Source organism: Sapajus apella, unplaced genomic scaffold (genome assembly GCF_009761245.1).
Source record: "Sapajus apella isolate SASKATOON/1434 unplaced genomic scaffold, GSC_monkey_1.0 scaffold60, whole genome shotgun sequence".
NCBI classification, from domain to species: domain Eukaryota; kingdom Metazoa; phylum Chordata; class Mammalia; order Primates; family Cebidae; genus Sapajus; species Sapajus apella.
The window spans coordinates 9,241,179-9,265,026 of record NW_022437000.1 but is presented as its reverse complement, the minus strand read 5'-3'; the positions used below and the strand labels follow the sequence as shown (position 1 = coordinate 9,265,026).

General features: G+C 37.2%; 1 protein-coding gene across 1 annotated transcript in view; it reads right to left on the bottom strand.

Moving 5' to 3' along the window:
- Positions 1-23,848, bottom strand: part of MYO16 (myosin XVI) — a 563,966-nt gene that overhangs the window by 197,593 nt on the left and 342,525 nt on the right. Inside the window, exon 21 of the mRNA XM_032246200.1 lies at positions 13,061-13,133. Within this exon, the coding sequence (XP_032102091.1) occupies positions 13,061-13,133 (73 nt within the window). The remainder of the gene's footprint in view (positions 1-13,060; positions 13,134-23,848) is intronic.

Here is a 23,848-nt window from a genome sequence, read left to right as displayed (position 1 = left end):
CTACTAAAACTATAAAAATTAGCCTGGCATGGTGGCAGGTGCCTGTAGTCCTAGCTACTCAGGAGCCTGAGACAGGAGAATCGCTTGAACCCAAGAGGCAGAAGTTGCAATGAGCCAAGATCGCACCAGCGCACTCCAGCCTGCACTCCAGCCTGGGTGACAGAGCGAGACTTCATCTCTAAATAAATAAATAAATAAATAAATAAATAAGACTGGAAAAAAGAGCACAGAAAAGAAAGAACTTCCTGGGTTCCTCTTTCCACATATCCCAAATCTTCTCCAAGTCTGATATCATCACAACACCTGGAAAGTAGGAGCTCCTTCTAGATGTTCCTGTGTCCCACTAATGGGCATTCATGTCCTCTTTCTAGCCCATATAAGGACAGCTTCCAATGAGCAAGACAAGTCACCTTCTCAAGTGACCAGGTCACTCTGGGTCACTCCACAAGAGAGTTCTCTCAAAGGGAGCCCCCACTTACCCTTAAGGGTGTGGCTAGTAATGAAGTGAGAACTGCATGCACCTAGACGAAAAAGGGCATGTTCTCACAGATCTAGTTACTGGGAGAATGAAGAATGACATCATTGTAGGGCATGAAGAAGTCTCAGAGGGAAACGCCTTCAGAGGAGAAACAAAAGTATCAAAGCGTAGAACATTGGTCTGAACATAGAAAGGAGTGTGGCGTGGGACAGGTGGATTGGCTATGAAGTTCTAGTCTTCTCTCAGGGTTAGCATGTTGTGCGCAGGTGTAGCTAGCTCAAACATCTTCAGAAGCAGAGTGATTAGAGCTTGGGAGGATGGCAGGCAAGGGGGTCTTTGACTGAGGCCAAGATGGGAGAGCCCAAAGTGCAGAGGTTCTCACAGCCCGATGGAGTTATTTTAATGATGAATGCACAGGGTCATTTTTATTATTAATATAATAGGCGGAGAATAATAGTAAGTCGAAATATACCAAGCAAAATATTAAAGTAATGACCATATTAAAATAAGATCTCTATATCACATGTTGACACCCAAACCAAAACAAAAATAATTCCTAGCTTCAGGTCAAAACACTGTGCCCCATGACTACCACCTTTCCTGAAGATTTTTTTTTTGTCTCTCTGCCTTTATGATAAAAGATCGCTTCTTAAATTCAGCAATAAATGCATTTCTGTAGATCAAAGAAGTTTTCCTAAAATATTCTATTACAACATGAAATCTACGTTAAAACTTAAAGAAGAACCTGCCCCGTTGTGGTGGTTGTAGAAGTCATTTTAACAGCGAAAGCACTTGATAGGATTTGTATAAACCAGGAGTCTGTCCTGGTTTCCTCTTCTTCCCCCAGCACTCCCTTCGTGATTACTGAACTTCCTTCTTTATATATTATTTTCCCAGCAAGTAACTAGAACTTTCTTCTCTTTCTTCTGGCAACTAGATTTCCAGACAAATGTGCAAAGCTGGAAGCTCTTTACCTTTTAAACTGTTTCTTAGGTAAACTCACACTTCAGTGATCATTTCTCTTAATTAAAAGTCACTTCGGATGAGAACATACCATATAAAACATTTAATTTTAAAGGCGCTGTTCTCAATGCAAATACGATTTGAATATGGACACAGACCAATAAACTCTGCACATTATAGCTGGCAGAGGGAGGAGTGGCATTCAGTATCTAAATAGCATAAGAAAAATATTTTCTTTCTTGTAACTGATACAGTCTAGCACATTCATCCTCTTGAATTATTCCATCAAGACCAAGTGATGCCAGGAGAGCCAGATCTTCATGATCAGCTTCTGTTTATCTTATCCTACAGGGCATAAATCTCCAGTAATGGTTTTGGAAAGAAAAACCATTTCCCATGCAACTAGGTAGCATCTGTCCACAATTGCATCCCTACTGTTAAATTAATACATCCGTGTGTCACTTTCATTTCAATCATAAATAAAAAATAGAAATTGTTAAAGAGAAATAAAAAATGTTTAAACTATTTCACTTTGCTTCAGAAATAATATTTTGGTGCATTCCTTCAATAATTTGGTAAACTCCAATAAAGAAGTAATTTTGTTATAAAGGAATAATAAATACTATAAAATTAGTAAAACGGGGTGAAATATTTACTGAAAATGTACAGAAAAAAATGACTTATGGAATCAAACCATTGGAAAATATTTTCTTTGAGTATATAACATATACAATTGTAAATTCTCAAGTTTTTTGTTATTAAAAATACATTTTATCATTTAAAAATTAACACGAATAGGTCTTTTATCTCAACAATTTGACTTAAAACTATGGATAGTACGCTTAAGTAGAATACATTTTAAGAAACAAATTGCTGAGAAACGTTAAATCCATGAAATAAGGTAATATCTATTACTGTGCAAAATGATAAGAAGTCTGATCAAAAGGATTCCAAAGTTTAAAAAATCAGTGTTGATTATTTACAATACCCACATTATATGACATTTTGTTTTCCTCTCATTGTGAGAGACTCTAACTGAAAATACTTAGATGGATAGGGATGTCTCTTCTCTAACACATTGACTATAATTCTTTTGCTACTTTATATTCAGAATAGATTGCAGCTCTGTAGGTACAAAAACTGCTTTCAATCACAATCTGAGTGCATCCCCCGGCCTTGACTGTGTTACAGAACACAAGCTCTGTTGTGTTTCAACTGACCTGAGGCTTCTCATAATAGAAAACAGATACCATAATTGTTTTTTTCTTACTAATATTTTATTGAATTGAATATTGGCCTCACTGAATTGATTCACTGTTTTAACCAAAGCAGTGAAACCAAGCGTGAATGTAGGTGAAGCCATGGCAAATACCAGGGCTGCAAGAAGCCAGGTCTCAGATTTCTTCCTTTTTTCCACGAAGGTCTAAAGCAATCTACCAAACTTCGGATAACAGAAATGGATGTTGCCCGTGCCTCTGGATAGAGCAATCCAATTTATTCCTCTCCTGGTCAAAATAATTGATAAAACCTACAGTGTCTCTGTGGGACTTCTAGCACTGCTAAGCTGCAGCATTGGTTGGGAGTTCTTTCTGTGGCATAGGGTGATCTTTACAATAAACCTGAACCTTTTATGGTACATCATGTTCTTTGTGTTCTGGTGGAAAAAAATATTAAAGTAAATTATTAAAATCCCATAGAGAAAATTCCATCTTCATGTGTAAAACCAAGTAGACTGTAGACTGATTTCCAATTTGTACCTTTTATTTTGAAGGTGCATTCTAGAACTATATTTGTGTTTCCAACTGGGGAGAGTGATATGGAATGGTAGAGGGAATCACTGGAAACATATGTAGTTTAAAATAGAATATTTTTCAAAACAGTTTTGGTGTGATGTGTAATTAAAATGTTTTGCCTAAAGTTTGCCTTTATTCTAAACTGTTCAAAGCACTCATTGTTTGAACCAAAGTTAAAATATAGAAGTACTGTGCCGTGAAATTCAAAACCGCTAAAACCTGTAGCTAAGGTTAACAATAAGAACGTATCATTTGATATCGGATACCGCATTGAAAATTTAAAAGACGTACCCCACAAACCAAATGGTTTGGCCAAAATTGTGGACAGAACCTTATTCTTGATTTATTTTCACTGAAGTCTGTTGTGTGTGTGTGAATGTGCAAATGTGGGAGTGTGTTCAACACAATCAGAGAAAGACAGAGTGAAGATTTTTACAGGCAAATTAGTTTGTGTACCTAGAAGCATAAATCTGCATCAGTAATTGAGATCATTGGCTTCAATGCAAAATGACCATGAATTTTTCAAATCTACCTATTGTAGAGCTGTTTGGGCTTCCATTAGATCACCAGATATTCCTCAGAGTAGACATAAATGTGGGAGAAAGGCGAGTATTCATAAATGGTCATGAATAATTATCAAGTAACTGCTTAGACAGTATGAGCTCTTCTCTAATTCAAATACATGCTTTGTACATGAAGTGCCACTGCTAAGTGGTTTAATAATAAAAATTATGCACCTCTGGAACACACTCTAGGAACAGAACCTTATTGCTTATCCAGATGGCTCATCATTTGTATTAATGACAAACAATTTCTTAAGTAAATTTTCACCAACTGTTCACTGTTCTCCCTTTATTTTTATTACTCAGTGAAACATATTTGAAATAAAAATGTAATAGAGCATGGCATATACATCACAGAATTAAAGTAGGAGATTAATTAAAGCTAACTCCAGCTGAAGGCAGAGCCCCAGGCAGTGATTCTGAATCCTATCTGCACATTGGAATTAATGGAGAAGCTTCTTAAGAAAGGCTGACGTCTGGGCCTGACCCCAAACCAATTAAATTGGAGTGGGGTGCAGGCATTGATATATTTAAAAAGCTTTCCAGGTGATGCTGATGGGTAGATATGGTTGAATACACTGAGACAGACGGTAAAATCGAGAATGCAGTATGCATTAACTAATTTGCTCATTAGTAAATATATATATGTGTATATATATATAAGATAATAATGTGTGTGTGCACATGAAACAGGAGGGGGGGAACAGTGTTAGATTTTAGATATTCAACATTCCTGAAATATGTTGAGCAAAACACTAATCATATGAGACTTTAATAGCTATTGTCTAAAAACACTACGTAAGCAGAAGCCCATTGGGGAAACATGGAGATAAGTTAATAGGCTCCTCTGCAGGACTTCTCAGGGACTTGAACACGTCAAGTGTCCTGTAAACCTCAACTTTTTTGAAGATTACCTCGGGGCTCACCAGACTGCTCCAGGTGCTTCTCCAACAAATCAATTATCCCCAATTTCCATATATTGCCTATGAAATGGCGGGTATAGGAGGTTGGTGAGGGGATAGCACCTCTCTTGTTTATTTCAGTTTGAAAAGTCTAATTTATTTTGTCTTCTCAGAATCTACCATTGTAGAGGCCTTTCTTTCCTACCATTCCTGTTTGGGGAAGGTCCTGTTTACCCTTTTGCTAGCACCATCATTCTTACCTTGACGGAGAATACCACCTCCGCCAGTAAGTTGATCTTATTTTAAAAATAGAGGACTTGGGTGCTTGGTAGCCACAGCAGAGAAGGGCTGCTTTCTTTACCAGAGCCCCACCTCAGGACCCGCAGTCAACATCCAGGAAGTAAACTGGGCACACATCTGCTATCACCCACAGCTGACCACCTGGCACCAGGTTGCCAAATCTGCTTTTGTTCGTATTTATTTTCTCATCCTTCTATTCCCCTCTCCCCTTGTCTTCTTTTTTAAAATTTTTTAATTTTGTTAAATTACTATTTCTAAAGGAACCAATCATATTTCCTTCTCTGGCTTCCCTTTGGTATTTTAAAATTAAAGTATATATAACAAATTTTAAGCAAATATAAATGTCAGTTACTTCACATGTATATAGACATTGTTTTATACAAATAAAAAACACTTTCTCTCTTTACAATCTTTCTTTTATTCTATTACTCAGAACAACAAAATCTAGTATTTTTATGGGTTTAATTCATGATTAGATTCTCCTTTAATATAAGTAGAATTTTTTGAAGAATTGGTCTTCAAAAAGGAGTCCATTAACTACAAGCTAAATGGCTAAATTTATTGCCAAATCTTATATAATAATATGCTAAGATCAGGATTGAAAAACACAAATTTAAAATATTATCTTTAGATATTATGTATGATACCTTGTGTGGTATCTTGTATATAAAATATATCCCTCAATTTAAATAGAAGCCATGCCAAGCATTGGAAACATAGCCTCTGGTTAAAATGCTCTTGTTTTAGAGCTTCAGTCACTCCATCAAATGGTTCAATATTTTTCAAAACAAATGTTTGTTTTCTTATTTAGTAACAAACCTTTAAACAATATGCTTTCTCTTTTTATATAAATTTATTCATATAGTCCAAAACCCATGATTAATATATAATTTCTACCAAAATAAGAATCTGTTTTCAAATAGTTGTAATTATTTAGCATTAAATGCAAAGTTTAGCGATACTGAAGAGCAAACTGATAGCATGGTCTGTGCTGGGTTGGGTCCTGGGGCCTCACGCACCTGCCTCTGAATTCCCACTGGGCCTCATACAACTTGTGGGGATAACTCTTACTTTGTTTAAAGAGCTGTTTTAAGAGTTAAAAATTATATTTTAAAAAATCTGACTAATAGTAGGAGCTCAAGAAATTGTAGCCATTATCGATTATTATCAGAAAACTACATGAAAGCATTTTCCCAGTTTGTGCATCTGGTATGGAAGCATTATGGGTGGACAGCCACAGTTATAAATATAAGCCTTTTCCTGGTCATTAAGATAACTCAATTCACTCTTCTCTAAAGTGATCTGAAAGATGTTTTCAAATGCATTAATTCTCCCTATTAACCTTTGTAACATTTCCTTTTAATCATCCTGGTACTCTACAGTGAAAAAGACACACCGGCATTACGTAATTTATTTATTTATATTAAATGGATTTGGTGATAAATTCCACTATGGAAAAAAATGGCACATAAAATTTATGAAGAATTTATTGTCTCTGCACATAATAGAATAGTTCATATTGAGTCCTAAGAGAAATATAAACAAATGGGACATGAAGTGAAGTTTGGAAAATATATACTAATAAAATTTACGCTTAGCTTTCTAAGAACCTTTGGAACTGAAAATAGCTCTAATTATTAAATCTGAATTCAGGCGCTGGTTTTGTGTGAACTTCCATGAGCCACTCAAATTATTTGAGCTCAGAGGTAATATTACTTAACTTACAGAGATTTTGAGGGAAAAAATAATTAAATGTATAGTTTATATGTTCAAAATTCTTAATTATGTTACTACTACCCATTTTGTTTATTTCCCCAAAACAAGTTTTTGAAGACTGTTATATAAATCAGACCAACAATCATGCTATCTATAAACATAGAATCTGTGAGAGGCATATTATACTAGCATCTCGTTATTTAATTATTCTATTTGTTTTTCTGTAGAAACCTGAATAGCATTATGCTAGAGCTCTGATAAGCAGTGAAAATAAATGCATTTCCTCATTCAAATTTTAAAAATATCAGATCAACAGCGGGTAAATCCCTGAAATGATTCTGGAAAGTTCCACATCATTGTGAAAAGGAGATACACAGAGTAGAAGATGCTTTAAGACAGAGGTAGATATTTAACACATCTATGATTTTTAAATCTATCTGTGAAACAACTGAAAATAAAATTTTATCATATTTGTATATCAATTGATCAGTGGACAGGTCAATGTTGATATCTAATAGCTATCAGAAGATAGAGTGTGAGTAAAATTACAAGGCTCCTGTCCCATACTTAGACTAATATAGAAACCTCTCTCCATTTGAGCACCCCCAGTTCGTTTTCCATGATGTCCAATCAAAATCGGTCCTTTATCATGCAGAGGTAGACTCAGTTTACCCTCCTCCCTGAACCCGGGCATGCTCATGATTGCGTCAACCTATAGAGGAAGTCATACTATGTGGCCTCTGAAGCTAGGTTATCAAACAATTATCCATCTTCCATACATGTTTCTCCTTTGGGGAAGCCACTCTAGAAAAACCAGCCAACAAATTATGAGAAAGCACATAGAAGCCACAGGAAGAGACCAACATGGAGAGACTCATGCAAGGAGGAACTGAGCCCCGCCAGCCAACAGCCAGTGTTACCCTCTAGATTTGTGATTGAAGGAGGCTTCAGATGGCATTTGCCTCCAACACTCCAGTCATCCAGCTAAGGCCCCACACATGATGGACCAGAGACAATCTTTCCCCCTCTGCCCTGGTCAAATACGTAACCCAAAGAATAGGTAAGCATAATAAATGTTTATGTGTGCCATTAAGTTTTCAGGTAATTCATTATATAATCATAAAAGCTGGAACACTAAAAAAATGTGTAGGACTGGAAAAGAGATTTGGGGCAGAAGTGGGGACATATTATCTGGCTAGAGAAAATCTAATTTTAAAAAAGGAATTTGGCCTTTTAACACTTGTACTGTGCCTACCATACCATAATATCTGTATAAACTTTAGTGCCTAGTACAGGGACTGGAACTTCAGGCATATACAGTATATGCTCATTGAATGAATGAATCCTAGATTTCTGATGCAACTAAGCCAGGAAAATATATCCTACTAGGTCCTGCTAGCACACACGTACAAAGCACAGACTGTAGCAGTCTCAATTTTGTGAAATGTGATAATCCATGTGAAGAGCATGTGGGAAGAGTCCAATTAAGAGAAGTTAACTTACTATTCCATTTTTCTATCATCTCTAGCATCATGATTTCACAATGAAGGGCGTTAAAATATTTCTTAGGGTTGACATTGTCAAATTATAACATAATTCTATAAAACTTTAAAAGTCAAAGTATCTCAATTTTTCCGAACTTTGAGCACAAACCCCATGTCCCACTGAGTTACTGGCCATCTGAAGTTTCCAGTAAATCTCAATATTTAGAAAACAGTCTGAAGCAGGAAAATGATTTGAATTCTTGACAAGTCCAATGAAATCAATTTAGATAAAGCCTCGCTTGAAGATAAATTATGTATCACAATTCTTTATTATTATTTTTTTTTTCTGAGACTGAGTTTCGCTCTTGTTACTCAGGCTGGAGTATGGTGGCATAATCTCGGCTCACTACAACCTCGACCTTCCAGTTTCAAGCGATTCTCTTGCCTCAGCTTCTAGAATAGCTGGATTACTGGCACCTGCCACCAAGCCCAGCTAATTTTTGTATTTTTAGTAGAGATGGGGTTTTACCATGGGCCAGGTTGGTCTGAAACTCCTGACCTCATGATCCACCCATCTCGGCCTCCCAAAGTGCTAGGATTACAGGCATGAGCTACTGTGCCTGGCCTATATATCTCAATTCTATCTTCTGCAAAGGGAGATTTTATTTTGAACAAATGTGTTCTGTCTCCAAATTCTCTAAATTTTTCCAGCTTTTTTTTTTTTTTTTGAGATAGGGTCTTGTTCCGTCACCTAGATGGGGGTGCAGTGGCACAATCTGAGCTCATGGCAGCCTCAACCTCCCAGGTTCAAACGATATTCATGTCTCAGCCTCCAGAGTAGTTGGGCTGACAGGCATGTGCCACCACATATGGCTATTTATATTTTTAGTAGAGACAGGGTTTCACCATGTTAACCAGGCTGGTCTCGAAATCCAGGCCTCAGGTGATCCACCTGCCTTGGCCTCCCAAAGATTACAGGCATGAGCCACTGTGCCTGTCATTCCAGCATACTGTTATTACCTTATTTTCCTAGACACTGAGGCTTTAAGAGATTTCCTGCATGCCTTTACACATATGTGTCTAGTGGGAGAATGAATTTAGGGAAATGATTTGTAGGTGAAATTATTTGTTTCCATGACTTTGCTCATCAGTGCAGATCTGCAGCATACAGAGCTTTGTAATAATATGTTTAGAGAGAAAAAATTATGTCATTTATTACAGTAATATTTGAATAATCTTAAATTTTTCTCATGGATTTAAAATGGCATATGATGGACAATTTTACACATATCCAGTCATGAAGGAAATAATGTAATGACCTCCATCTACCGCCAACTAACTTCAAGAATCATTAATAAGTACCAACTTAGGGCCAATTCTGCTTTTTTCATTTCCCTATTGCCCTCAAAGGTAGACTCATTTCGAGCAATTTGCAGACAGTATGTCCTTAAATCAGTAAATATTTTAGTATGATTCTCTGAGAACACAAGAACTTGGAGAAACACATCTTTTAGTATCTATCACACATAATACAAGCAATAGTAATTTTTAAAAATGTCATCAGCTGTCCAGATTTCACATTAATTATAATTTTTATACATAACTTAGCACTTTAGGGCCCAAGAATGTTCACACATTCACCTGTTGTACATGTCTTTAGATAGGTTTTAATCTACAGTTCCTTCCTTTCACAATTTTTCTCTGCATTTTATATGTTGAAGAAGTTAGTGGGTTGTTCTGTACTGTTTTCCACACACTGAAGAGTACCACTGGAAGTATCCAACTACTGCTGAGCTACGTCAACTCTATTTTTTATGCCACTGTTGTTTTTATTATAAGAAATAATTTTGAATAGAAATGTGCCGCTAATTCTGCTATGGTCTGAATGTGTTCCTCCATAATTTGCCAAAGTGATGGATTAGAAGGTGGGGCCTTTGGGAGGTGATTAGGTCATGATGGCGCCACCATCCTTAATGAGATTAGTGCCCTTAATAAAAGAAGCCCCAGAGAGCTGCCTTGATCTTCCATCATGAGTGGATGAAGTAAGAAGGCGGCATCTACGAAGCGGAGAGCCCTCACCAGACACCAAGTCTGCTGGCGTCTTGATCTTGGATTTCCTGGCCTCCAGAACTATAAGCAATAAATTTCTGCTGTTCATCAATTACCTCTTCTAAGGTATTTTGTTATAGCTGCCTGAACTAAGACAAAGTCAAAGAAAATGGGATTTGAATTTCTTATTAGCTGAAGTGTATCATCTTTTAGATGAAAATCCATTTAGTCTTTTGGAGCTACTGGAGAAGACTGAGGTTGGAGACGCTGAAGTTTTAGAGTGTTTCTTAATATCTTCTCAAATGTGTCCCTACTCTGAACAATTGTCAACCTTCCTGTGAAGGAATGATCGTCAAGAAATACACACATTTATCCCTGAACAAGAAGAACCATTATGAAATCCACCATGAAGACTTTTTTCCTATGAGTTTATTCTTCTTTAAACTTTAATTGAAAACATGCTTGTTGAACTTCTATTATATACAAAGCACAGACACAATTTCAACTCTGCAGGAGTTGACATTCTGGTGAAGAGCTGATGGATGGGTCAATAAGCTCAAAGCAGAATAAAGTACATACTTAATAAAAGCACTAATATTCTTCTAAGTTTGATTCTGAATACAGCATTGATTTGTTAAGCATTTTGTTGAAAGTTTATAGTGAAATAAAAGATGAGAAGGTCCAGCTTCTGTTAGCAACACAGAAATCTAAAACGTATCACTCAAACCAATGGCTTTTACAAAACTTTACATGCAGGTTTGCACACATCAAAATATAAGATTTGTACTCATCACAAGAAAAATAATTTTATTCTTATAAATGACTCCTATTTGCTTTTGTACACAATAGCAAAGCAAACCTGTTAAAATATATATATATATATATATATATCATTTTAACATATATATATATATATATATATATGTATTTAAAAAATTTTTTTTCATAATTTAAGTCCCAGAATTGTTCCTGAGATTTTTCACCCATAAATGCCTAAAGCTAGCTTTTGGCATTCACATTTAATAGAGACCTACTCTTTAGATTTTAAAAAAATGCCTTCCTATTTTACAGAAATCTCAGCCTGTAAATATATTCCTAAATTAATCATAAAATATTTAGCAAAAGAAGGATTAATAAGAGATTTACACAATTGTAGTAAAATAAACGTGATTCAGTAAGAAAACAACTTAAACATTTTGCATATATTTGTCATTAGCACACTCTATTGCTAATTCTGTCTGGGTGTGGAGTTGCAGCGTGTGAGGCAAGTCCCCAATAGACTTTAGAGGACGTCATTCCATTTGTAATTTCCACACGTCGCTTACCAGGAGATGGATAAACCAGTGAATCTCATTGCAGACATGAAATCTTGCCTGTTTTCTAAGATAATAACAAGGAATCTCTACTGATGTCAGACAGCTTCAAACTCTTGAGGTGAGAGATGCACCTTCAGAACTACCCTGCAGACCCACATGTATTCTCGAATATTCTACTGGTCACACTTAACTGCTTTCTTCCTTATGTTCATCACTATTTTTCTTACAGTAAGCAATAAAAATAAAAACATGAAGTCTTTCCTTTTCTATTAATCCACAGAAAACTATGAAAGGAGAAAAAAATCTATGGCCTCCATAGTTTTAGTTTAAACCAGACATTTTGTGAAGTTTTTTAAAGAACATGGTTCATGCTGACTCACCCTGGATTAGATGAGTCAGCATAATTAAGGCCTAAACACCAGATGATGCAGAGCTTTTCTAAGAATAAAACTGGCCAACTTTTAAAAGTTTTTAAAGTGTTCCCATTTGCAACAGTAATGGGTAGCTATTCATCATTTCTTAATCATGTACAAGAGTAACTGACATGAGAACGTCTGTTTAATCATGTTTAATCTCACAATTCTGTAAATCTACTAATCTGATTTCACAAATAAGAAAACCAAGGCTCACTATAGGGTCTTCATCTTGGCCAAGAAATTATGCTAGTAAAAGTCACAGATTTGTGTCTCAAACAGATTCTATTTAATTGCGTTTCCTACCACACTACCCACCTTAAGTAAATAAAGCTAAACAAATTACATAATGATGAAAAATTGCTCCCGAATGCTATGGAGTTGTAATTCTTCCTGTACTACAACGTAGCTTGGTTTTCTCTCTTTTCATGTTTACCTTCCTACAGGTTGGTATTTTTTTCTTTTTTTTTTTCCTCTCTCTTTGATAAGGAGAGTTGTATTTCTGCTGTTTTAACACTTGGTTTTTAGGTATATTTGATAGATCTATTCATGCAGTACTATTAAGATGCCTAAACAATTTAACACTTTTAAAACGCCCTAAGTTGTGGATGGATTAAAAACAACCCATGCCTCTCTAATGTACTTTTATGAGTTTCCAATAGTCCTACATATGAATGCACATGGAGATTAATCTACAAATAACAGCATGTAGCATAAAAGAGCATTTTCATTCCGATATTTGGCCAAGGTTTTTCAAAGCCTTTGCCTTATTTCAAATATTCATGTCTCCTTTCTCTCTGACCTAGTTGAAATAGTACTTCCATTAGCACAACTCACTTCTTCGTTTTGCATTGCCTTTTAAAACAGGAGATTCTGCTTTCAATGGGTGACTACTCTAGCTGTTAACAACGCCACATAAAATGGTTAATATAAAATAAACCAGATATACTAATTTCAAAACATGAGAATACTTACTTTAATTCCATATTTGTAAGTAGTTATACTGTCTTTACAGAATTAAAGAAAGCCTTAGTTTTTAAGAAGCCATTCAAATCACATAATTTTAAAAGGAAGACTACTTACTTGTTCAAATTCATTCTTTTGAAACTCTTCAAAACCAAAAATGTCCAATATTCCAATATCAAGTGTCGGCATGCTGAAAGGAAACAATACACCAGGATAAATGGGCATCCTTAACACTCCTCCATGACCCTCTGCTCATTCTTCAGGTCAGAAGAATCCAGCCACTTGCCACACGGCTGCCAATTTGGACTAAAGATATGTAAATGATTAGAGTCTCATTTTAAAAAACCTGAAAGTTAGGCCCCCAAAACTGTTATTTTAATGCTTTGATTCAAACACGTGCACATTTATAAAACACGTCATCTTGTAAATCTGTTTAAGTTTCTAATAGATGCTGAATATTAGACCTTTGACCAATGCATAATCTGCAAACATTTTCTCCCATTCGGTAGGTTGTCTGTTTACTCTGTTGATAGTTTCTTTTAATGATCTCTATAACAAAACCCCATGACACAAGTTTACCTATGTAACAAACCTGTACATGTACCCCTGAACTTTTAAAAATTAAAAAAACACAAGAATTTGAGGTCAAATACCCCAAAACCACACTGATCTCTAAATTAAAAATGTAACCCTATGTGGGTTTAATATCTGCTTCTCTGAAACAGTCCTGTGGATGTCACTTTAGATTGGACTTCTTTTCCCTTAAGGAACTGAGCCTACATGTCAAGTGGTCCTCACTAGCTGTACTTGTGTCTTCTCAGGCTATGCAAGCCATAAGTCAGAATTTTTTCATCACACCCAAGTATAACATAAGGTAAAACACAATAAAACCACACACATGTTTTTTGATGGATCAAATTTAGCCATTTTAAAAATTCTTCCAGAATTAACTCTTATAAAAGAAGAATTAGAAAAGTGGAACTTTTGAAGCATAAAGAAATCAGCCTTGTTATTCAATGTGAACTATCACTCTTGGAAACAGAATTTACTACAGTTATAGATGATAAAAATCTCAGATGTCTGAGCCCACTTGGTGAGCAAGGAAAGATGCAAGAGGGGCCTGAGTCAGTGGCAGCCACTGTAGCAGCAGTGATCAGGTAAAGAGGGTTGCATGGAAGGTGGGGAGGGTAGCATGGGGATGTCAGCATGAGCTTGCTTCTTGCAAGGTAAGCCCAGAGATAACTCTGGAATTTCCAGGAGGGCATGCATCCCACCTCTTCTACATCATGGACGGATAGTATGAATGGGACAACTTCTGTCCTAATTTTCTGCCAATGCGTACACTGTTCTGTTATTATTATAGTTCTTACAGGGTCAATCTCCATTAGTTTGTTGGTTGTCAAATTACTATGTCCTTGCTTTTTCCAAATTGCAGAACCAAACTGGCAAACACCTCAGTCTTTGCACTGTATTTTGTTTTTAGTACATAATTACAATCCATGAGGGTCTATAATACATCGCTTTGATGACCGTGTTTTTCCTCTAAAAACGTAGTCATAATTCTATAATATCCTGTCTGTAAGATTTGTTGTTATATATAGCAGACTATAAGTTTCATAAGTAGGAGGGAGAGAATTTTTTAAAAGCCTTAGTACAAATTTCAGATGTTAAAGAATAGAATACAGTGAGAGAAAAAAGGAATCATTCAATATCTTTTCCTCATTGACTTAGTTTATTAGAAGAAATAATAAAAATAGGTTTATACCTCATAGTGTGTCCAAATAATCTCTACATGGAGTAGTTAAATGTCAGACAAGAAACTAAATGGTATAAGAAAACAAATGCAATTTTTTTTATGATTTCAGTTTTGGGAAAACTAAAAATAAATGTTTAAAACTATTGAATGCCTTTGCAACTATTAAACTACTTTGCAGGATAAGTAATATAAATAAAATGGTTTCCGTTAGAGGTAAGTGCTACGTAAAGATGTACTGTGTCATTCGTTTCAATAGATTTTCTTCAATCTACTGCTGTAATTCTCCAGCTTTCCGTTCACCATCCAGCATCCATTCATCCTCCTCTCCATCCTGCTCTCCTTAGGATATGCACAAACAGATGTTTGGGTGATGTTCATTCAGTGCTAACAATGATGCTGAGGCTTAGGGCGATTTTTTGTTTGTTTTGCTTGTGTGTGTGTGTGTGTGTGTGTGTGTGTGTGTGTTGTCTGTGAGATGAGCTGCATCATTTTCCTTAAAGCGGTTTAGTGATAAATTTGGTCAGACTTTGGAGTTGTTCGGTCTTGGGGTAGCTTCAAATACTTTTTGGTTGGTTAACTTTAGACAAGTTACTTAAATATTTTAAGCTGGAGTTTCATCATGTATACAAATAGGAGATCTAGTAAAATTTGTCCACCAAGATCATTGCTAGAATTAGAGATGATATAAAGTTCTAAAACAATAGCTGTTATATAGCATTTCTAAAAAGTTGCCTCATTTTTTAAAAAGCAGTATTTTAAAATATCAATCTTATTAAAATTATAAAAACATACACTATGAAAAAATTAGAATGGGAAAGACATTTTTCTATATACTTTTTCTGAAAGTTTAAATTGGTAGAGACTTCCTCAAAAACGATTTTCTTATAAAGCTCTGCAATGTTCATATCATTTGAACCGGGACTTCCATATATAGGAACCTATTCCAAGAAGATGATCAGAAATGCTTTTAAAGACTTATAAGGGATGTTCATTGTTATCTTAATTACTACAACTACAATAAGAAAAAAAATTCTGCAGTAAAAACACAATTAATTAAATAGCATGCACCCTATGATAAATTAAGAAAGCAATATATAAATTCTATATAAATAATAACCACAATTATATATCCAGAAAGCCTGGAAGAAATAGAGTGAGCCTTGAAAGAGGAAATAGAGAAATTGCTTTGCTTACTTATTTTAACTATTCCCCATTTTCTAAGGTTTCTATATTGAAACATTTATTTTTATAACTAGTAAATATTTCACTTATGTGTATATAAAGGTAACATGAAAACATAGGAAATGTTCATGAACATTAATCCCAAAACAAAAGCCAGAAACCAAATCTATGCCTTTAGTATACTTAAAGTATAATTTGAGCTATATTAAAAAATAATCCTAAGACATAGGAAAAATAAAGTCTGTGTTAACAGCGCATGTAATAAGTTGGTAGACCTGGAAGTGATTTCTTAATTTCCTGAATGTTCTATACTATTATAAGAATATTTCTCTTTAACCTTTTTAAAAAAATATATTTGAGCATTTTCTAATTTTGTAGAGAAAAGTGACACCAATAACCGTAGGGGCAGAGAGAGGAAACTAGAGCCCAGTCATGGCAGGAGAAAAGCGTCTGGTTTTGCCAGTGATAGGAGATGCTGCTGGTGCATGGGTGACTTCAGGAGTCAGGAGAAAAAGCACTGGGGTCTCCTCGGAAGGCCAGGTGCTGTCCCAAGCAGGGATGCCTCTCTGTCCACTGACATCAGTGTCCCTATGTGAGGCTCTCAGGTCCAATTACCCTCCTTGGTTTCCAGTTGACCTTGGCAGCAGAGACCCTATAATCATGGCATATTGTTTTGATAGAATTTAGGGAAAACAGCAACAGAAACCAGTAACCACATGTCGGTTCATACGTACCTCCCTTCCTTACAAGGATGGCAAGTTGCATCAACACACAGAAAAGGGATACTTGGCCACTGTGGCATGTGCGGGTGAGCATATACATTATAGGATGGTTTCATATGGGGAAAAGCGAATTATTAATTAGTAATTTAGAGTGGCACATATTTGATTGGATGGGTATTCCTCTTAAATATTTTTTTTTCACATTTCATAGATACTCCAAACATATTTGTTTTTTTTTTTTTTTAAAAAAAAGAAAACTCTGTTGTCAGGAGAAAATTAAATGCAACTTTAATGCATTTTAAGAACTACTTTTACAATTACTGATAGACATAACATGTTCATTTAAAATAATTTACTTCATCATTTATGACTGAAATATGTGTCTGTTATTGCAATAGTAACCTTGGCAGGATACTAAGAAAAACTTTAAGCCAGCAAAACGCCGATACTATGTAGCGGCCCGTGACTGTCTTCCCTTTACTGATATCTGACTCCTATTCCACAGACATTTATCTTAACATTCAATTTCTGACAAGGGGGAGCAGAGAGGTCATGTGATCCAGCCAAGACTCTACCCTATAGGCAAAATTTACATATGAATTAGATGATCTGTTTCAGTTCAAATTCTGCCTTAGAATTCTCCTGAGACCTTCCCTGATAGTTAACAAAACTGTCAGCTTGCATTGACATATTAGAAAAATGCAACACCCTTTATATCAGACAAAATATTAAACTCCAAGACATCAGTCTGGTTTTCATGTTGCCTTTCATGTATACAGGTATAGGGCGGAGAAAGGACTGCATTCAAGAGAATGTCTGTCTCAGAACACGGGCAAACTCACTGCATCCAAGCAGAACAATCTGATGGCGTGTACAAGTCAGCCTTTGTCTTCAATTATCCTCAGGCAAGGAGGTTCCCTAGAGACTTATCCAAGTGCTATAATCAGTTTAGGAAGTAGCTTAACCCTGCTTGGCACAAAACCCTTAGACTGAGTTAGATCAGTAGGACTCCAGATGGGTAAGAATGAAATATAAACACATTCCAGACGTGAGCAATCTTGTCCAGACTTATTGCCCTTGGGATCAGCTGCTTGCACATAGAGGCTAGTGGTGGAAAGTCCCTGGGGACGCCGAGCTATGCTATGGCATTCACCAACTGCGACGTCAATATGCTGGTTTGTTCTTTACAATATGTTTGGTTTTCCTTAACTGGCACCATGCCTCACTGTGTAGGTGAACCCTGATTACACCTTAGCTTATTTCAATCTCTCAGGGTTTTGTTTTAGTCTACGAGAGAAACTTGGGAGGAAGAAGTAGGACTCCAGGATTACATACTTTTCTCTTTTTTTCTTTGAAGAAAGTACCTGAGACTTCTCACTTTCTGAAACCATGCCAGAAATGATGGAAAGCCTTTGCAATTCTGACAGTTGAGCTGGAAGCTTGGAGTAACCAAAGCGGCCATCTGGCCTTCTCTATCCTTTATGGTATCATACAAACTAGCACCTTCCTAGATGCAGTCATTCCCTGCACCTTTCCCCACAGCAAATATATATTAGCAAGTACAGAACTGCTGACACCTTGCAAGGAAGACTGCAGTTAATTAGGCATAGAAAAAATCTGGATTTCAGGTGAGCACTGGAGTACCATGCACAAAGCACTGTTGTGAGCATTTAAAATGCTTGGCCTCATTTAATCCTAACAACCACTTAGGAGGTAAGTACTAGAACGACTCCCATTGTGGACAGAATACCGAGATACAGAATGGTGAAGTAAGCTGCCCCAAAACACAGATGAGTATTAGACAGACCAAGGAGGTGAACGTGGCATCTAGCTGTAGAACCTGTGCCTGTAAGGCCAATGAAGCACTGCAGAAAACTATTTTCAATTGCTGATCACACACGCAAGCCTAATTTTGATCTCCTTAGAAACCAGGAAGGGCGCTGTCTGCATATGTGATAAGAAAATGAGCAGTTCATCAATAACCGTAGAATATACATAGTAACAGATCACTTATATCCTTCATATTAGTGAAAGTCACACTCACACTTTAAAAGCACGAATACTATATTTTTTTTTCTTTTTTTTTTTGAGACAGAGTTTCGCTCTTGTTGCCCAGACTGGAATGCAGTGGCATGATCTTGGCTCACCACAACCTCCACCTCTCAGGTTCAAGCGATTCTCCTGCCTCAGCCTCCCGAGTATCTGGGACTACAGGCATGTGCATCAGGCCTGGCTAAGTTTGTATGTTTAGTAGAGGCGGGTTTCTCCATGTTGTTGGTCAGGCTGGTCTCAAACTCCTGACCTCAAGTGATCAGCCTGCCTCAGCCTCCCAAAGTGTTGATATTACAGGCATGAGCCACCATGCCCTGCTGAATACTTAGTATCTTAATAAATATGTGTTCTTATGTATTTTATACTACATTTATAATAATGATATATATGTCTGTTTGTTGCAAAAAGCATCTTTAGAAACAAGAATCAAGTCAATCTACAACAGAATTTAATTACTTTTCAGAAACAATAAATAATATTTATGTTGCTTCTACATGTCTGCTCTAAAAAAACTCTCATTTCAGAATAATGGTAGACTAAGTAGATAAGACACCAATAGTCCACAAGTATTCTGCAATTGTTAAAAAGCATGGTTATGAAGCACAGATAGGAACATGGATAAACAGTTATCACAATATAGTTTGTATCCAGAAAAGAGCCAGAAACAAAACTGTGCTTATGGGATGTGGAGCATCAGGAACCCACATACATAGCTGCTGCTAGCTTGAAGCTGAAACTTGGAAACTGCTTTGACCTCATCTACCAAAGCTGAACACATGGCTACTGAGTGACCCAGAAATTCCACTCATGGTCTCGTAGCCCGGAGAACAAGTATGTACATTCATTCTAGCACATGCAGAAGATTTTTCTGTCTTTTTTTCTTTACATTTCCCTCCCCTCCCCTCCCCCACTCCCCTCTACATTTCCCTCCCCTCCCCTCCCCCCCTCCCCTCCCCTCCCCTCCCCTCTCTTCTCTTTTGATGGAGTCTTGCTCTGTCGCCCAGGCTGGAGTGTAGTGGTGCAATCTTGGCTCACTGCAACCTCTGTGTCCTGGGTTCAAGCGATTCTCCTGCCTCAGCCTCCCAAGTAGCTGGAACTACAGGCACATGCCACCACGCCTGGCTTTTTGTATTTTCAGAAGAGTCAGGATTTCACCATGTTGGATATGCTATTCTTGAACTCCTGGCCTCAAGAAATTCATCTGCATTGGCCCCCCAAAGTGTTAGGATTGCCTGTGTGAGTCACCGCACCCAGCTGGTTTCCAGTTGTCAAAACTGGAAACAACACAAGTGTCATCAATAGTAAAATAAATAACTGAATCATATGTAGAGGTATGTCCAGACATATCTTTAGAAATATTATGCAGGAGTACAATAAGAATGAATTATACAGGAATACAGTATTATACAGGAACACAATAAGAATGAATTACTGCTATACACAATTTCAGATCTGCATCTCACACGGAAAATATAGAGCAAAAGAAGACAGACATTTGAAATGTGCAGGGAGGAGCCCTCTGGAGTCTTATGTTGATTCTACATCTTAGTCTTTTAATTAATTTTTTTTTATTTTTTTATTTTTCAGTCAGAGTCTTGCTCTGTGGCCCAGGCTGGAGTGCAGTGGTGTGATTTCAGCTCACTGCAACCTCTGTCTCCTGGTTCAAGTGACTGTTTTGCCTCAGCCTCTGTCGTAACTGGGACTACAGGCATGCACTACCATGCCCAGCTGAGTTTTGAGTTTTTTTTAGTAGAGATGGGTTTTCACTATGTTGGCCAGGAAAGTCTCAAACTCCTGACCTCGTGATCTGCCTGCCTTGGCCTCCCAAAGTGTTGGGATTACAGGTGTGAGTCAGCATGCCTGGACTACATCTTAGTTTTTATGGAGGTTACATGTTCATGTTACATATATAAAAATACATTGAACTACACACAACATGTGCACTTTAGCTATGTTCTACCTTGATATGGTTTGGCTGTGTTCCTACCCAAATCTCATCTTGAATGCTAGCTCCCATAATCTCCACGAGTCATGGGAGGGACCCTGTGGTAGGTCACTGAATCATGTGGGCAGGTGTCTCTCATGCTAGTCTCATGACAGTGAATAAGTCTCATGAGATCTGACGGTGTATGAAGGGCGGTCCCTCTGCACATGTTCTCTCACCTGCTGCCATGTAAGTGTGCCTTTGCTCCTCCTTTGCCTTTCACCATGATCGTGAGGCCTCCCCGGCCATGTGAAACTGCGAGTTCATTAAACCTCTTTTTCTTTATAAATTAACCTGTCTCGGGTAGGTCTTTATTAGTGGCATGAGAACAGACTAATACATATCTCAATAAAACAGTAAAAAACAAACAAACAAAATGTATGCTCATGTGGATCACAACTATGCACCATGATAGACATTATTAGGTAAATATTTGTTAAATCAGAAGCACTTAAATGCATATTTATTTTGGCATTGCCAAGCCAAATATAATGTTAGAATAGTGAAATTATTATGGTCAACTCTGGCTACTACAAGAGGCTCAAACATCATTTATTAATATAAAGATATCAGCAGGGAAGTCAATCACAGTCAAGATGTTTGAGTAGACAAGAACTTCAGGAAGAACTGAAAATACATTCTTCATGAAGTTAAATATACTGACCTCAGTATTTCTCCCACTAGTGTTTTCACTTATGGTTAAGTTATAGCCTCCCTATGTCTGCTGACACTCTCGTCAGCTACACACTGCTCTGTCAAAGCACAGATTCGTTTCTTAGGGATATCTTCAGAATAATGACATTACTCCCTCCAATAAAAATGATAAATAGTTTCTTGTGTTCAAGCAGTTATCTGGATGTGAATCAGCAAGACAAACTGGAGGGAAGCTGCTTGTTGCTGATGTACGTTGTCAAGGAGGGATGGATTTCCTGGCCATGCACATCAACTACAGAAGCACAGCATGAACAAAAGGTTTAAAAAACCCAAACAACAATAACACATGAAGTCAACTACGTGTGATTTACACTTGCTATCTCAAAGTCAGCAGACAACTACATTATTCTGCATCTCATACAATAACAGAGAATGGTTATACCTATGTTCTAAAAAAATGAGTCTGCATCACGTATTAGGCTATCTTTTATAAAATGAAGTCAACATGAAAACCTATATGAAGTTGTAGGAATCCTGCAGCCTATTTGTCTTTTCAAGGAAACATTAATGTCCATATTATATCATGAGCGACTTCTCCTTTCCTTTCTGCCTATGTCAGTTTGCAGATAACTGTGGGAAAAGGTTCAGCATCAGGACTCAGGACTTGGAATCAGGTTAGCCCAGTGGTATTTGAGAGATCTCATGCCACAAAAGGATCCAAGCACATCAACAGAGGGGTAGGTTTGAAGGAGACTGAGCCTGAGGTGTATTTGAAGTTTGTTTTGGCTTTTGACAGACCTGAGGTACACAGAGAAGATGGTGAGTTAGAGAATATGACCAAGGGCTGTCACAGGGTGCTCAGGAAAATTGCAGGGAAATGCAAAAAGCATGAAACCCAAGTACATGTGTCTAGTTTAGTGGCTAGCAATTCAGGAAGACAGAGACAAAGTTGGGACCCCAGCAGGAGTAACCCAGATAAGTGCGCTGGAAGACTCCTGTGATTATCAAAGAAAAGGTTCGATTACCAATCACTGAAAAGAGAGTTTTCCCTATGTCTGAATCCCCTGTGTGAATGATTTAACAAGTTCTACCAAGTTCTACATGCTTCCCTGCAAAAGAAAGCCAGCCATGGCAAATGTGTGTGGATGGTGATGTCAGGAAAGGCATGAATCTAGGCTCTCCCCAGAGTTCCAGTGTTTCTCTGGGACTCGGACTTGTTAAGATAGATGCACTGGGAGAGGTGAGCTATTCCAGGTCACGGGTATGAGGATTTACAACAGTGATCTTCTGATTTGCAGCCTTCAAAATTCACCCATTAATAGTGCCCCTACCAGTTCTCCTAAGACCACAGGATCCATGGCATTGGATGCATTTATAACATAATTTGGGTTGGAGGAAGCCAATTCAGAGGTCACTCATTGTGGTATACAGTAGTGAACTTCATTTTCAGAAAGAAAGCTTTGTGATAGAACAGGGTGAAGACTTTGTACAGCTCTGGTTAAGCCTCATGGGTGGGTTATTGAGCTCCGTGAATATTTTAGAAGCATTCACAGAACAACTAGCCCTTCTCAGGGGTGAAAACCTTTTCAGGCTGATTAATTCTGTGTTGCCTTTTCCTGATGTTAGATCAGTATAGTAAGAGTGCTATAGGTAGTTGGGTCAACTTTTACTAATGAGAGGTGAGAGAGGAGTCAACATAACTATTTTGCAAATGGGAAGAGAAGCCTATGGACACTTCCTCACAATTTCAATCAGTCAATTAGAAAGTACTGTAAAGCCTCATGGTCCCCTTCAGTCTTAACAACTGGGAATGTAAGGCTTGGAACCTATCTTCAGGCAGCATTCAGTCTACTTGGAGAGCAAGAAGCTGGGAGAGGTCATCGTCACCTTTAGTAACACTGAATTGCTTGCCTGCTTCCACTTGGAGAAATCAGCAGTCTACTAAGGCACATAGCATTTGGGGCTCCAATGATCCTAAATGTTTTTAAATAGGCCACTGAAGAGTTTTTCAAATGTGTCCTCAGTTCTATGGTCAACTAAACCTGGCTACTCTTTACCTTACATTCAAAGCTTTTCAGTCCATTGGACTTTGTGCTGTTTCAAGAGAATGCACAATTCTGTTTTGACAAGAGCCATTCCCTTTCTTGAATTTTAAAATGTGTTTCATGGACATCTTGGATGAATATCCCACAGAGTGTTCTCTGGGAAACACTGTTCAGGGCCCAATCACTTTATTCCACCCATGGTTCTCACGTAAGATTCAGATGGAGAAAAGCATTGGCAAGAGAAAAGGAGAGGGACAGGAGAGAGAAATGGGAGAATGGAGAGATGAAATCAATTGTACAGATGGTATTTGGTTCCAGAAAGACAATTTTGATTTTACTCTGCATGGCATATTTACTCTGTGCTTCAAACCAATTAGAGAATTGCAATCTACCTTTCTTATTTTGATTTAGTCTTCGGCCTTGAGCTGACACATATTATCAATAAAAAATCCAAATGTTACTGGCAGTCGGGAGATGAATATCAATTGAAAAGGTAGTTTTTAAAAAAAT